The sequence below is a fragment of the Malaclemys terrapin genome, chromosome 17, assembly GCF_027887155.1.
Source record: "Malaclemys terrapin pileata isolate rMalTer1 chromosome 17, rMalTer1.hap1, whole genome shotgun sequence".
In the NCBI taxonomy this organism is placed as follows: Eukaryota; Metazoa; Chordata; order Testudines; family Emydidae; genus Malaclemys; species Malaclemys terrapin.
Window position 1 is genome coordinate 13,055,944 of NC_071521.1, and position 15,496 is coordinate 13,071,439.

Below are 15,496 nucleotides of genomic sequence, written 5' to 3' on the forward strand. Positions count from 1 at the left end.
GATCAGGCGCCTAAAGAGGAAGTTCCAGTAGCATGATGGAAATCGGGTCCTTGATTTTAGGAGGTGTCTTATGATCTCATTGAGCAGCCTATTCCAGCTGTGCCTTGGGCTCCTTGTCCCTGGAGTGCTTGTATTGGTCTTTGCCTGCGTAGGGGTAACGGTTACATGGGGGCCCAGCTGGGCACTGAATGGCACTAAAAGCTCCCAGTGTTTCTTTGTAGCTGGTGATCACAGCTCTCAAGTGTCACAAGTATGATAAGAACATCCAGGTGACTGGGAGCGCAGCCCTTTTCTACCTAACGAATTCAGAGTATCGGATGGAGCAGAGCGTGAAGCTGCGGCGTCAGGTGATCCAGGTGGTGCTGAATGGCATGGAGTCTTACCAGGAAGTGACGGTAAGAGCTCAGTCAAACTTCACCCTGCTCTCACTGTTCTCCCTCTTCCCCTCCTCCCAGTAAAAGGCCAGTTCCAGTACTTTGTACCTTCTGGGCGCTTTGAACCTATTGAATGTGTACCACGGCATGCCCTAGAGAAGCCGTTGCCTATATCTGGTCATGCATTCACTTTATGGATGGGTGGGTGCAATTTTATGTGGGATGTATTGGTGACGTAGTTCAGTAGTAATACAGGGGAAGAAAGAGGCGATCATGGTGCACGTGTATTTGTGGCAAAGGTGACTGGCTTTGGATTGCATGTGGAGCATGCAGGTGGTGGGGCTGGGTAGCAGATGGAGAGTGTGCATGCAGTGAGAGGGTTGAGCTGTAGGCTGGTGAAGCTATTGTGTGGGGAGTGCATGTGCAGCGTGGTGTTGGGTTGGAGGGTGATGCATGTGTATGTGGTGTTTGTGTTGAGATGGAAGATAGTGACAATTATACATGTGCTATGGGGTTTTGCACATACTTGTAGGATGGTCCATCATGTCAGCATACCCTAACCTTGCTCTGCTTCCCCCCCTGTAGGTGCAGCGGAACTGCTGCCTGACACTGTGTAACTTCAGCATCCCAGAGGAGCTGGAATTCCAGTACCGTCGTGTCAACGAGCTGCTGCTGAACATCCTCAACCCTACTCGGCAGGACGAGTCCATCCAGCGCATCGCTGTACACCTCTGCAATGCCTTGGTCTGCCAAGTGGACAACGACCATAAGGAGGCTGTGGGCAAGATGGGGTTTGTCATGGTTGGTATGGTCCCAGGATGGCTGCTAATCCCTACCCCAGACTGGGCTTGAGTCCCTTGGGAAAGTACTTTCTATGACTTCCATTGGAAGTGTCCGTGGAGTAGGTCCGGTAAATAATCCAGTGTCACAGAAAAGTATTGCAGTCAGGGAAAGCTAGAGTCTTAGCAGTGTTGTCCTATCACGGAATCCACCATCCTCAAGCTGAGCCCCTTGAAAACATGCCAGCAGGGGAAGTCGTTACTTCCTTGATGTGCTATTAGAGGTAGTGTCTGTTTGAGGGCAGGGGAGGCAGCGTGATCTCAACACAAGGCCAGGAGTCACGACTCCTGGGTTCTAATCTTGGCTCTGCTACAAATTTATCGTGTGGCCTTGGGTAAGCCCCATAACCTCTCTGTGCCAGTCTCTCCATCAGGAGAAGGCAGACCATCCCAAAGAAAAGTAATGTTGAATGGGGAGGGCTTCACACTGAGCAGTAGTGTTTTCCTCCTAGAAACATAAAAAATAGTTGTTTCTGCAACTAGCACAATCCTCTTGGTAACAAGGTAAGGGTTTTCATTTGGACATGTCTGAGTAACAACGTTGCCCCTGCTTTAGGATACACAATGGCCCAGCAGGTCAGGAAGGCTCTCCTGCCTCTCCAGAGATAGGAAAAGCTGCTGCCCATTTGGAGATAATAAAATCTGCAGAACCTTTCCATTGGGGTTACTGCATGGACAGCACCTCCAGTGTGCCAAGAGTCAGACCTCCCTTCACACCTTCAATTACATAAGATTGAGTGGACACGTTTCTTTGTCTCACTTGACAGACAACACTGTCCAAGTAATGGACCAGAAGTTGTGCATGTGGGTGTATGTACAGTTTTGGAGGGTTTCCAAGTCCCTCTACAGGAAGTCACTCTGCTCATTTTTTGACATAACCTTAATCTCTTCCTGGCTTCAACTTCCTGCCTCACATTCCAGTTCCTTATCCTCCCGTTCAAGACTCTGCTTGAGTCCTCTCCCATACCTCTGCCCTCATTTCCGCCAACAAAATTTCCTATGCCCCAAGCTCTTTTCTGTCTTTCCTTTGGTCTCCTTCACCCACTCTTGACTTCATGGCTCCTTCCATCCTCCCCCTTGAGTTTGCAACAGCCTCCCAGTTAAAGTCCACTAACTTCTGAGGTCCCATCTTTTTCATGAAGCTATAAAGAGCATACACCACACTATTTATTTCTCACTGGGCTGTTCTGTACTAAACTCTGCCTTTTTGTGCCGTTAGCCAGGGACCTGTTATCTGGATGGTACAGGTCATCTGTCGTAGTGTGCTGTGTGAACCAGTGGAATCGTTGTTTATACAGTGCCATTGAACCAGAGAAAATAACACTAAACTTGGAAGAGATGGGAGGGGTGTTTACACCTTGTGAATCAGATTCCATATGCATAGAGCCAAATCCAATCCATGAGTAAGCATAACTGCCATTGACTTCAGTGAGAGCTGTGCCAGACTATGTCAGGGTTGAGTTTGATGTACAGTCTTTATTTTAATCTCTGTGATTCCTGGCATGTTCCCAGACCTGCTCTTACGCTTCTCATTCCCTCTTCTCTCTGCCCACAGACCATGCTAAAGCTGATTCAGAAGAAGCTGGTGGATAAAACAGTAAGTGTTTCTTCTTAAAATCTGTAAGCAAAATATACTCCATTTATATTCACTCTAACCCTGAGGTGGAGAGGTCAGCCCAGGGGTGCTAGGAATCCATTCACATTGCACAAGCAATTTTCCAGGTGTCCCCAGAGGCTCGTGGGGACTTGGCTCCTCTGAATAAACTGGATAATGGTAATGTTTGTGTTGGTGGGTCTGAACTGAATAAAAACTGGTCCCTTCCGAGGTGACAGCAGTTCCCCATCCTTCTGATTAGTTTGCATTGGGCTCCTGTATTACAGGCGCTCTGTCTGCAGTTCCCCATGTCACATACTTCATTCCACTGTGTTTTACCGTCTCCTTCCCTCTGGCTCGACAGTGTGATCAGGTGATGGAGTTCTCCTGGAGTGCCCTGTGGAATATCACAGACGAAACCCCCGATAACTGTGAGATGTTTCTCAACTATAGTGGCATGAAGCTCTTCCTGGAGTGCCTGAAAGTAAGTACTGCCCAGTATCCTCTACACCAGAGGTTCCCAAACTCTTCTTATTGCGTATCCCCTTCCAGATCTACCAGCTACCCGCATATCCCTACCCTTCTCATCGCTGAGATTTTGTGTGCTCTTCTTAACACTACCTGTCTTTAGCCATTTGTCCTTATTTCACTGTTACGTATAGTTATAGTGTGACATGTACAACTGAAAAAACCCTGACTAAGTTCTGAGCTCAGTTAGACTGGAAAGTTGCTGGGCAACTGAACCTGCGCTGTATGGTGATTGGAGCTGAGGGTTCTGTAAATCAGCATCTCTGTGTTTCTGTATTCTCATTGGTACATCTTGAAGTAAGTTAACTACCATATTTTATATAACAAATTCCCACAGAGTTTTAAAGCTTCGTCTGAGTAGCCTATTATGAAAATGCAATGAATAAAATAATTAATTAATAAAATCCACCATTACACAATTTCTCACGAGTAGCCCCCAGAGATATGGTACGCATACCACAGTTTGGGAACCCCTGCTCCATTTCTGACTGTTGGGAAATAGTCTGCCTTCCTGGATTTGCTGCATCATCAGTCACAATGGTCATACTTTTGTTTTACACGTGTTCCTTGTTTCCTCAGGAGTTCCCAGAGAAGCAGGAGCTGCACCGTAACATGTTGGGGCTTCTGGGAAATGTGGCGGAGGTAAAAGAGCTCCGCCCACAACTCATGACCTCCCAGTTCATCAGTGTGTTCAGGTTGGTGCATCACTGATCAAGAAGCAGTATGGTCTAATGGTTAGAGCTGTGGACTGTGAGACAGGAAACCTGGCTGCTCTTCCTGACTGCCATTGAGTCAGTGTGTGACGTAGGACAGTCATTTAATATTTGTGCATCAGTTGCCCCCACCCCGTTAAACAGAACAAAAGAAGGATAGTGGAACTCGCCCAGTTTGTAAAGTGCTTTGGAATCTTCAGAGGATGGCTGCAATCTAAATACAAAGTATGATCAATAAAACCAGTTTGGGAAGCTGGTGTTTGTCAAGCAGTTTTGCATAGGTTGCTGTGTCCAGTCCAGTTAGGAGATTATGACTTATGTGATGAGCTCTGGTTAGAGTTCACGGGGCAGCACTGTTTGCATACTAAGTTTTTTGTCCCTGATGTGCTACATAAGGCTAACCTGGCACCTCTGAAATCTTATCTTCTATCTTGGCAGCAACCTGTTGGAGAGCAAAGCAGATGGGATTGAGGTATCTTACAATGCATGTGGGGTTCTCTCCCACATTATGTTTGATGGCCCAGAGGCTTGGGGTATCTGTGAGCCACGCCGAGAGGAAGTAGTAGACAGGATGTGGGCAGCCATCCAGAGCTGGGACATTAACTCCAGAAGAAATATCAATTACAGGTGAGGGATGTTGGATCTTGGCCCATTTATTCCAGGAGTGAGGATTGTCCCAAGAAGTAACCTGAAGCACGCTGAAGTCTGCAAGAAAGGTGGAGATTTAATCAAGTGTAGAACTTCTCCTTGGGGTGAGGAAGAAATTTCCCACATGGACATACCATTTTAGATGGGTTTTTTCAACTTCCTTTGAAGCATGTGGTACTGGCCACAGTTGGAGATTAGAGGGACCATTGGTCTAATCTGGACAGGCAACTGCTACACTTCTAAGTAGAATACGGAGAAAATTAAAATAGTCTGTATCCCTAGTTTCTCTTGAGGGAACACAGTAGGACTAGAACTTGTCCTGCATGTTTCTGGTGGATTCGGATTGTGCTGGAAACATGGAATCTTGCCATCTTAGTCTGCTTAAAAACATTTCTCTAAGGAATCCCTCTCTTGCTGTTGGTTAAATTCTGATTCCTAATGAAAGGTACAGCTAGGGTGAATGTTCCTGTCTCCATGAAATGGGTTACTGAAGCCTTCAATGTGCCTTTGGGGATGTTTAGATAAGCCTCCCAAAATTCCCTTTAGGTGTTACAGTGACTTGTGGAATAACCCTAAAGCTCCTGCTGTGAGAGCTGCGTCAGGAACTCTGGAATGCCACAATGCACTAGTGCAGGGGTCGGTAACGTTCGGCACGCGGCTCGCCAGGGTAAGCACCCTGGTGGGCCGGACCAGTTTTATTTACCTGCTGACGCGGCAGGTTCGGCCGATCGCGGCCCCCACTGGCCGCGGTTTGCTGTCCCGGGCCAATGGGGGCGGCGAGAAGCCGTGGCCAGCACATCGCTCGCCCACGCCGCTTCTCGCCGCCCCCATTGGCCCGGGATGGCAAACCGCGGCCAGTGGGGGCCGCGATCGGCCGAACCTGCCGCGTCAGCAGGTAAATAAAACTGGCCCGGCCCGCCAGGGTGCTTACCCTGGCGAGCCGCGTGCCGAACGTTGCCGACCCCTGCACTAGTACAACAGATGGAATGAATTGCTGGTGAGGATGCAGTACAAGTGTGATTCCAACACCTGATTTGCAGTGTGGATGCACTTCACTGTTGCAAGATCAAATGGCGCAGGCATTGTTTATGAATGATCAGTGTCCCCTCAGTTGTGCCTTGGCCTACGGTAGATAGAGGCCCTTTAACTGTAACCCGTCTACGGAGTGATCAGCACTGCTGAATTTCAGCTTTCTTAAGGAAATGTGACTGGAACGGGATAGAAATTAATTCCCCGTTTAATCCTTCAGAGCTGGTTCTCAGTGCCGCATGGTAGTATTAAACAGCAGGGATTGAGCCTGTCAGTACCACAAACTATGACTGCCTCTTGGATACTGGAAGCTGATATGCCAATGAGCTTTACTGTTGTGTAATGTATTAGCTCTGACTGCGAAGCTTCCAGTACCAAAACAGGAAAAGATGCTGGAACAACAGCTTTTGGGTTTCTCATTTTTTTCTTTAATATTTGTTGCAGGTCATTTGAACCGATCCTTCGACTCCTTCCGCAAGGGATCTCTCCTGTCAGCCAGCACTGGGCTACTTGGGCTCTCTATAACCTCGTCTCTGTTTACCGTAAGTCCCTCCATAGAGAATATTATAAATACAGTGAAATGGTTGGGGCTGTGAATCTCCATACACTGTGCCTGTTAGACAACACGGGTGGCGAAAGGTCAAGGGAAACTATTTTCAGAGGCTTGTAGGTTAATGCAGAGTATGTGGCTAATTCCAAGGCAGCTCCTTGAAGTTACCAAGGATGTTCGAGGGGTGTAGCCAGAACTAGGAAGACAACATAGACTTAGTGCATGAGAACAGCCTTCTGGAGTTTCCATCACTCTAGCAAGCTTGAGTGCTGAATTGGTTTCTATTTCCGATACTTCTGCAGATTGGATGTACCTAAGAGGCTGAGACACTAGAAAGAGAAACCTGTACCCTATGGCTTACCAGCCAGCAACCTTCTCACTGCTTCTCTATCTCCTCTTGATTTGAGCTCATTGCCTTGGGAGAAGAGTCAGGCTGCAGAATGTAGAGATTTGACCTAGTAGGAGTGAAGATTTCCAGGGTTTTATTTCCCCCTTCTTTACAGCTGACAAATACTGCCCCCTGCTGATCAAAGAAGGTGGAATGCCCCTTCTGAAGGAGGTGATTAAGATGGCTTCAGCACGCCAGGAGACCAAGGAAATGGCCCGGTAGGAAACCAATAAGTTATTAAACATGCAACCTTAGTTTAGGATTTTTTATATATAAGCATGAGAGTAAAGCTATCAAATGTAGGCCAATGAATATGTGATTAGGGATGGAGAGAACACAGTAGTAGTATGCATAAGTAGATAGAAAAGTTGTGAAGGATATAGGTGAATTGAGAGTTGTTCATAGATGGGGAATAGACAAGGATGAATGGGTGGATGAGTTTGGTGGATAGGACAGTAAGGTATCAATGGACTGCTGGAAGGTATCTAGATGAATAGTAGAGCCATACCTCTCAACTGGATCTGATTATGAGGATAGCCTCCCGTTTATTTCCATCCCTCAAACCTAGTGTTATCTTACTGTTTATACATGTACATCATTGACACCAGAAGAGCTGAATCACGTGACAAAATTGATGGAGAATGTCTTACATAGTAAAAATGAATCTACCATTTTCCCAAGCTTCTTCCTCTGACGTTTGGTATCAGAACCTTTCTTTTAGGTCATTCTTTCAGATTTTAAAAGCCAGTTGTATACATCTAATCCATGGCAAGTTGAGAGCTATGACTTTATAGATATAGGGAAAATGGAAAAGATGGGTGGTTATTTGCTGGGAATATGTGTATTGTGTATATGTGACAGACACTTCCAGTAGCTGAAAGAATGAGAAATGGTGGAGGAGATTAATGAAGCTTATGGAAGATAGAGTAGGAGATTGAATAATAGAGTAGATGGATTGTGTATGGGTCAGATGCATGAATGGCAGGGTCAATAGAAGAATGGTGAATGGAAGGTATATGAATAACATGGTAAGTAGATGGTAGATGGCAAGGAATAGCTAATTGTAGACATATGGGTACAAGGATAGATGACAGAAAAGGTGAATGATGGATGTTTGGATGAGCAGATTATTAGATGTGTTGATGACAGGAAGGTGTTTGGATGGGAGATGAGGGTGTGATGGCCAGTAAATAATGGGTGGGTTGATAAATGGACAGTTGTGGATCTGGATGTATACTAATGTTGGAAGGGATTGGTTGTAAGTGGGTAATTAGATATGTTTTTTGTTGAGATATACTTGTAACACAGGTACTGGGTTGATGCATGTCTCAGGATATACTGCCTGATAAATACACAACATTTAAATGTAGGTGACAGTGCCTTATGCTTGTGGCCCACTTCATTATTTTGTTAGTCTTTGAACTAAACCTTTTCTCCTTGTCCTTATTTTGTCCATAGGAAAGTTATAGAGCACTGCAGTAACTTTAAAGAGGAGAACATGGACACTTCCAGATAGAGGCAATGATCTAACAACGCCTCTTGCCAGCACTGTATCCAGCTTCTCTCTAATTCACTGTATATAGAGAGGACTCTTTCTCACCAGCTTGGCTGTTGGAAGGAACCTGCGTGTGTGTGTGTGTGTGTATATGTGTATGGGTGTGTGTGTGTGTGTGTGTGTGAGAGAGAGAGACACTCAGTAGATGAAGGTGCACAGGGGTGGGGTGGGGGGGACCTTTTGCACAACAAATGCTTTCCTTAAATTAGTAGGTTTTTCGTTATGAAGTACGGATTGAAGTTTTGTGTATATGATTTCTGTATAAAAAACAAAAAAAATCATGTATCTTTTGACCTTTTTTAGACCACATGAGAAGCCTCAAATGAATGTGAGCTTGAAGATCTAGCTGTGTGATTGATATTGTGACTTTTTTATTTCACACCTTTAGAGAATTCCCCTTCACTATATTGCATGAGGTCTTGTCATGTTCACAAGAACAGCCAGTCCAGCATCATGGCCACATCTCTACAGTGGGGTTGTAGGCACTGATCAATGATTTATTTGCCTAGAGGGGAAAAAATAATGGTAAGAGATTGAGACCAAAGGGATCCTAATATTTGTAAGTAGAATAGAAAGGGAAGAAAGAACCTTCAAGCCATTTCAGTTGGTTTTTGTATGGGGGTGCTACTAGTGGAAGCTTGATGGATTGTATCAAGTGCATTTGGAAATTCCTTGCTGTAAAGCATTCCCATTAACCCTTTAAACCCAGGAATTGTTACTTTGCCCAGTAGCGCTACAGTGGTAGCTTTCAACCACCTGGCACCACAGGGTGAAGGAAAGGCCAGAAAACCCAGCTGCCCCACCCTTGAGAATGGAGGGTGTTTTCCTGCAAGGGATACTGTGCAATGAAGAATCAGGTTCATTCACAGAAGGGTCCAATGTCTCTGGCTCTCCATGCAAATCCTTTTACCACCTCTTTTTTTTAAATTGCGTTTTCTGTGTTTTATGGTACAGGCTGCAAACACCAGAGGATGGGTTTCCCCTCACCCCTGGCCAGCTCTCTCTGGGACCCAGGCCAGTCATTACAGCATGATTTGGTGACTTTGGAATTTGTGAGGGACTGGGAGTTTTCTCTCTTTTCTTAAGTCTGGGCCAACATTTGCCATGTAAAAAGGGATTCAGCCTCCCTGTGTGTCAAACACATTGCAGCACAAACCCTTTGGTCAAGAGGGCCGACTGCCATTCCACGCCACTCACACACACTCGCCATGTCTTCTGGGAGACAAAAGGCCCCACTTTCCTCCAATTCATGCCAGTACTAACCAGTACAACTCTATTCGCCTCAGTGGCATTATGCCTGATTTACAGCGGTGCAAGTGAGAGAGAAATCCAGCTCAGGATCTTCATCTGTATGACTTGCCAAGGTTTGCCTTAAAGCTAGGTCCCCCAGCAGCGCATTGTGCAACCTGCAGAACCCAAACTTAGGAACCCGCTCCTTGTCCTGGTTCTTTCACAGTTAAGATAATCTTCTCCCCTTAGAAATGGCTATGTATCCAGGAGCAGCCAGGAGAGATTTGGCCTACTTGAGCTGGAACATTTCAGGCCACTGAGACAGCCACTCTCCCAAGGCTGCTCTCTCCTCCTATCTGTTGCGCTCTGATTTGATTCACTGCTATGACTGAGGTTCTCCTGATGCTCGGGGTAAATGCTGTGGTCATTGTGCATGGTATGGACAATTTTTAGAGCCTTTAAGTGACAGGACCCAGCTGCCCTGGAGAGGTTTAGTTTTTCTGCTCAGATGGCGTTAATGTATTTTTTTTCCTTTTTAACCCTATGTCATTTGTTTTGATGTTGGGCTTTGTTTGTTTGTTTGTTTCCTTTTAAGTACTTTTCAAACTTATATATAGATATATATACTTGTGTCACTTTTGATTGTTTTCATGTGTTTTGGAAAATTTGACAAATTGTACTTTTGAGGTTCTTTGCTTCAAATGTATTTCCCTTTCCCCCCCTCTCCCCAAGGACTTGCATCTGAATAAGCTTCGGAACAGGGAGCTGATTTCAAAGTGTTTGTACATGCTCATGCTTGTCAATCTTTCAGTTAGATCCAGAACTAGATGGGGCTACAAACATTGCTCACCTGTCTCCTTGCCCATGGAGAGCCTGGGCTTAGCATTTGTTCATGTAACTATCCATTCCGTGCTGAGAGGCTAATGCAGATAGCCTAAAGCATTTGCAGTTCTGCCCATCTCTTGGAGTACCACAGATGTGAGAGCAACAAGGAACTTGATAGGGTCCCCTCTGTGCACTAACAACTGCTATGTTGATGGAGCTGATACCACTCAGTACTTCCCAACCATGGTTAATGCAGGATTTGGCCTTGCAGCATAGCCAGAACCAAATGATGCTTTAACCATAGTCTACCCTTGGATTTTAGCAGGATAGCACTGTGTTTTAGGAACACAGTTAAAACATGGCTTGTTTCCATCTGTTACGAGACTGAATTGTGTCAGGGTCTGCTGTATTGTAACCAGGGTTTTAATGTGACATGTGGGTGTGGAAGCTTGGAGGACACCTGTGACCACCAGCTCCGGGACACATCTACAGGAAGCTGCTGTTTTTGCACAGTTTGATTATGTCCCATGCTTCCTGAGAAGCCAGTCACTGTATGGATGTAATTGACCTCCAGAGGGATCAGCAACTCAATGGGAAAGTTAAGGAGGTTGCAGCTGAATACTGCTCCTACCTAGTTCATAGCTTCCCACAGTGTGGCTTGTCCTTCCTGTTATGACTTGTCTGCTCCACCTGGTTCTGAGTGCAAGGAGAGATGGAACACTTGCTTCAGCTTTGCCATCTACCACTTTCTCCCCACATGTGACTGAGATCTTGTACTGCAATCTGCATTGGCTTGGCACTTGTTCCACCAGGCCCAAGGAGATATGAGGCATAGTTTGTGGAAAACAGTGTTAACGGGCCCAGCTTGGACAGGGAACAGTCTCATCTGCTCTCTGCTTACTGACACTCTTTAATGTACAACTTATCCTCTGATCATCTATCTGCATCTATCTACTCCTTTCCCCAACACCATAGCTAGAATTGTCTTATCCTTGCTGTTATTGCCAGTGTTGCTGACACAGTCACTGGATACAAGCCCCTAGGATAGCTTTAAAAATAACTTAAGAAGATTGGAAGGCAGAATGATGGCTGGGGCAGAGGCTGGTGTGGGGAAAGGCAGGATGGGGGCAGGAGATGAGTTAAATTTGTCTGATGCCTCCACATCTAACCTGTGATGAGAGGTCACTCCATATTTGAGAAGTAAATGCCAAAACAAGAGCTGAGCCTTAACTCAGCAAAAGCCCTTCAGAGACAGACCCTAGGACGATTGCTAAGATCCCCTTGGGTGTGGAGATGGGCCTGAGACTGAACCGTAAGCAAAATCTTTTCAAAGTTATTCTGTGTGTGTGAGGACTGATAGGTTCACACAGGTTAATCTGACAGGAGAGTTCTGGTCTATACAGTTTGTAAATGCCTGAGGAGTAGGGGAGGCAATATCCATAAGCTAGTCAGGATCTATACAAGATAGATACTTCACAAGAGAGAGAAGGGTTTTGTCTGAGCACAGGCCTGGGATCCAGGAACTCCCATGTTCTAGTACTGGCTCTGTAGCCTTAGTCTAGTCATTGAGCTCTGCGTGCCTCAGTTTCCCCATCTGTAAAACAATAGGTATAACTATTTACTTGTCTGCTCCCTAGGGACACTGTGAGGCTTAATCCATGACAGTAAAGCACTTCTGGAGGTGAATAGGTGCTAAGTAATTATTATACATGGGTCCATCCTGGGACAGATCCGCCATCTCCAGCTATCTCCCATCAGAGCACACAACATGGTGCAATTCTGATTTTGTGACTGTCTCTAGGAACACCTGGTCCCATCACAAAATAGTGAGTTTGAATTCTCAGGGCTGCCCTGAGTGTGCTGGCTAGCCTACACAGATAAATCCTACGGGGCCTTTCTGCTCCACCAGGGTAAAGCTTCCTCAGTGCAACCCTGAGGACATACACACCCCTATGTTAGCTGGAAATTTCAGTTAACCAGAGTGGCACTGAGCAGAGCCAAGTAAGAAAACTAAGACAGGGACTGTCAATGCCAATTGAAATAAGGCTGGAGAGTGATTTCTGAGGCACTCAGAACTAAATGATGTGGCAGAGAGACTCCTCTCACAGTATCCTCCCAGGGCTGAGGCTTACCCACTTCCTCTACACAACCTCAATTTTCACTGAATGTTAAACAGTAGGGCAAACGTAACATGAGTGCTTAAATCAGTGATTCTCCGCAAAGATGGCACTGACAAGGGACCCTCCACCTGGAGTTTAGGTAATCTGCACCCTGACTAGAGGTCTCACTTGTCAGAGACAATGGCATAGCCTTGAGCCTCCAAAGTGCTGAGTGCCCTCCATTCTCATTGCAATCAACAGGAAAGACATTTTACAATAGGTGTTCAGCCCTTAGCAAGTCTTGTAGGAGCAATAGCCTCTACGTATTGGCCTATCAAGATGTGTAGCCTTAACTAGTAACACCTAATAGCACAAGAATAGTTAATTTGTACAGGGCTAAGAAGACAGGTACAGCACAGATAATCTGAGACCATGAACACTTAACACTATTGATAGTTCATCTTCACCATTCACATTCAACTCTAACTACTCGAGACCCGCTACTGACCTAACAACTTCCATCCTGGGAACTAAGCACTCCAGTTCCTGTGCTGAAGCACACTCAGCCCTGAAGATTAGGGTATGTACATCCTAACATTTGGTGGTGGTGCAGTGAACACACAGACAAAAGAGAGGGGTTGTTTTTTTAACCCCTGTTGCCTGGATTAGGCATCTTGTGGGGTCACTTGTTTGGGTCTCTTTCTAGGGAAGTGAGTGCAAGGAGGGTTGCTGACCACACTTTTCTATATGAACCCCTTCCAAACCAATTAGTGGAGCCTCACTTAAGGCAGTCTCAGAGTTGGTTGTGCTGCACTTTCCCTTCAGGAAGATAATTTATTTGGGGGTGAGGCAGCAGCCACCAGGCTATGGACACTGGATTAAGATCCCATTTCAAAGAAAATATGTGGCCTCTGGAATGATGCAAAGGGGTTTGCTCAAAGTCAGATGCTAAACAATGGCTTGTGCTGGAAAAGATAGAATTAAAAGTAGTAGGAACCACTTGAATCCAAGACAACCAGAGTGTATAAAACAAGAGGAATAATGGTTTTATCAGTGATTGATGGAAAGCGAGATTGGGGGCTGGCTAGGAAGGCAGCACTTATAAGTAAAGATGGAAGAATTCCTGCTGCACTCAAACACCGCTCTTACAGATTAAATTCTGACTCCAAATATCTGTCACTGAGAGAAACTCTGTCATTTTTCCTTGTAAAAAAAGAAAAATAAATGTTTTAAGTAAGGCTAACAATTAACCAAATACGTACTTCCTTGTTTAAAAAAGTTTCTGTTGTATTAAGCAACTTCTGCTTTCACTGTGTCCATTGATCAGCCTGATGTTGAGAGGTCTGGTTTGAACACTTGTACATGGTGAAACCAAGCTAATTAATTAATTTAATTAAAATGCATATCTGTTGCTTCCTTACAATTCTGATTGAATTAACTTTTCCTTTGTTTCCATAGGGATATCTGCTCTGTATTAAACCTAGTGCTTAACAATCTCTTGCTCCTTTGTCTGTGAATATGGTTTATTTGGATAAGTTACTGTTCCATTTGTTGTCATGTGTCTAATTAAACATGGAAGGAACTGCTGTGTGTTGATCCAATTCAGTTGCTTTTTGCTTTCACGACTCTAAAGAGAGATGATGTTTTATTGTCACTGGGAGCGGGGGGGAAAGAAGACTATTGTTATGAAGTGAGGTGGATGGGAAAATCAGGACAATATTCAGTTATACAGAGTGCTTGGCAGAGTGTCACCAGGCTTATCTGCAGTGGATATGCCCAGTATTCATGGGCATAACCATACTGAGTGAGGAAGCTAACTGTGGGAAGGACTCTCTTACACTGCTTTAGTGCCACTGTGACTTCCTACTTAAAGGACCCAATCCTGCAAGCTTCCGAGTACACGCATCTCCCATTGAGTTCAGTGGGAGTGCCAGGTTCTCAGCAGGCCCTGGATAGGCAGGGTGAGAAGGAGGAACTGTCCCTAGGGAGCTGGAAATGTAATAGGATAGTGATTGAGTATGTACTGAGATGTGGTTTGTGTAAAATTCCAAGTTGAGTAGGTACCATCAGAATCTAGATTTTATACTGTAAGACCTCTGCCGCACTCATGTCCAATTCACTATAGGATAGTTTCTAGAATTAAGCCCAAATTTTATCCACCTGGTGATTTTTTGGTTTTGAAATTTAAGGTAGAGGAAAGCCTCAAGCTCTGTACCAATTTCAAAGTTGCAGGACAAGGTAAATAGCACACTACATGTCGCAATATATAGTTTAAGTCACAAAGGTGAAAGATAAGTTCCCTTCATCAGACTAGGGGGCACTCCCTGCAATCACACAGAAGATGAATGTTTGTGCTAAAGGGATCAGAGTAGTTAGTAGCAGAAATAGTTCATGTTGTTGCTATTTAAAATTGCCATCCTTAGGCTTCAGATCAATACCTCACTGAGATTAACTGAAGGCAGTTTCCACCTCTCTTGTCTGACTGGAGGAACAGCCTGACTACTGCACTGGGTCACTGTGGGAAGCTTTGCTGTTCAACCAAAAGAGTTAGAAACATATTTTTATGATGGTTCCTCCATAATTTTAATGAATATCCTCAGCAAAGCACTAGTACAGGCTCAATCTTACTCCTAGAAGGCTTTCTCCAATACAAAAAGATTACTGGATTCGCTTTAAGGTTGTTAAAACATGATGGGGAATGAACTAGAGAGTCTAAAGATCATTTTCAACATTTCAGCTTTGCTGTCCCAAATAAATGATTTATAGTCAACCCTGAGCACCCTTAACAGTTTGTACTTTACTGTCATGGGACCAGCAGAGGGAGCACTGACTTACTATATCCCCACAGATGGCCTGAAATAATCAAGAATGCTGATGTACAACCAAGGAAGGAAAATAAACAGTCTGGTTTATACTCAAACAATAACAGGAAGGAATCAGCTGCTTGCCATGTGGAGGAGGATAAAATGTGCAGGGAGAAGAATGATATTTTCAAGCCCCTACTGTTTTTTTCTAGATATGATGGACAGAAAAAAATTACAGTGTAAAATAATAGTTGTCAGCAAGGCTCTGTCTGCACTAGAAGTGAAAAAGTGTTGGGACCGATCTTTGCTTGTAAAACCCA

The 15,496-nt window shown here is 44.9% G+C and overlaps 1 protein-coding gene across 2 annotated transcripts in view; it reads left to right on the plus strand.

Annotated features, from left to right (window-relative positions):
• Nucleotides 1–13,958, plus strand: part of ZER1 (zyg-11 related cell cycle regulator) — a 28,211-nt gene extending 14,253 nt beyond the window's left edge. The window contains exons 8-16 of one of the 2 annotated variants that reach the window (XM_054007173.1): nt 222–395; nt 960–1,175; nt 2,769–2,810; nt 3,163–3,291; nt 3,915–4,030; nt 4,487–4,675; nt 6,170–6,267; nt 6,779–6,881; nt 8,122–13,958. In XM_054007173.1, coding sequence (XP_053863148.1) covers nt 222–395; nt 960–1,175; nt 2,769–2,810; nt 3,163–3,291; nt 3,915–4,030; nt 4,487–4,675; nt 6,170–6,267; nt 6,779–6,881; nt 8,122–8,179 — 1,125 coding nt within the window. In that variant the 3' untranslated portion in view covers nt 8,180–13,958. The remainder of the gene's footprint in view (nt 1–221; nt 396–959; nt 1,176–2,768; nt 2,811–3,162; nt 3,292–3,914; nt 4,031–4,486; nt 4,676–6,169; nt 6,268–6,778; nt 6,882–8,121) is intronic. The other variant, XM_054007175.1, reaches the window with a different exon arrangement.
• The last annotated feature ends 1,538 nt before the right edge of the window (nt 13,959–15,496 follow it).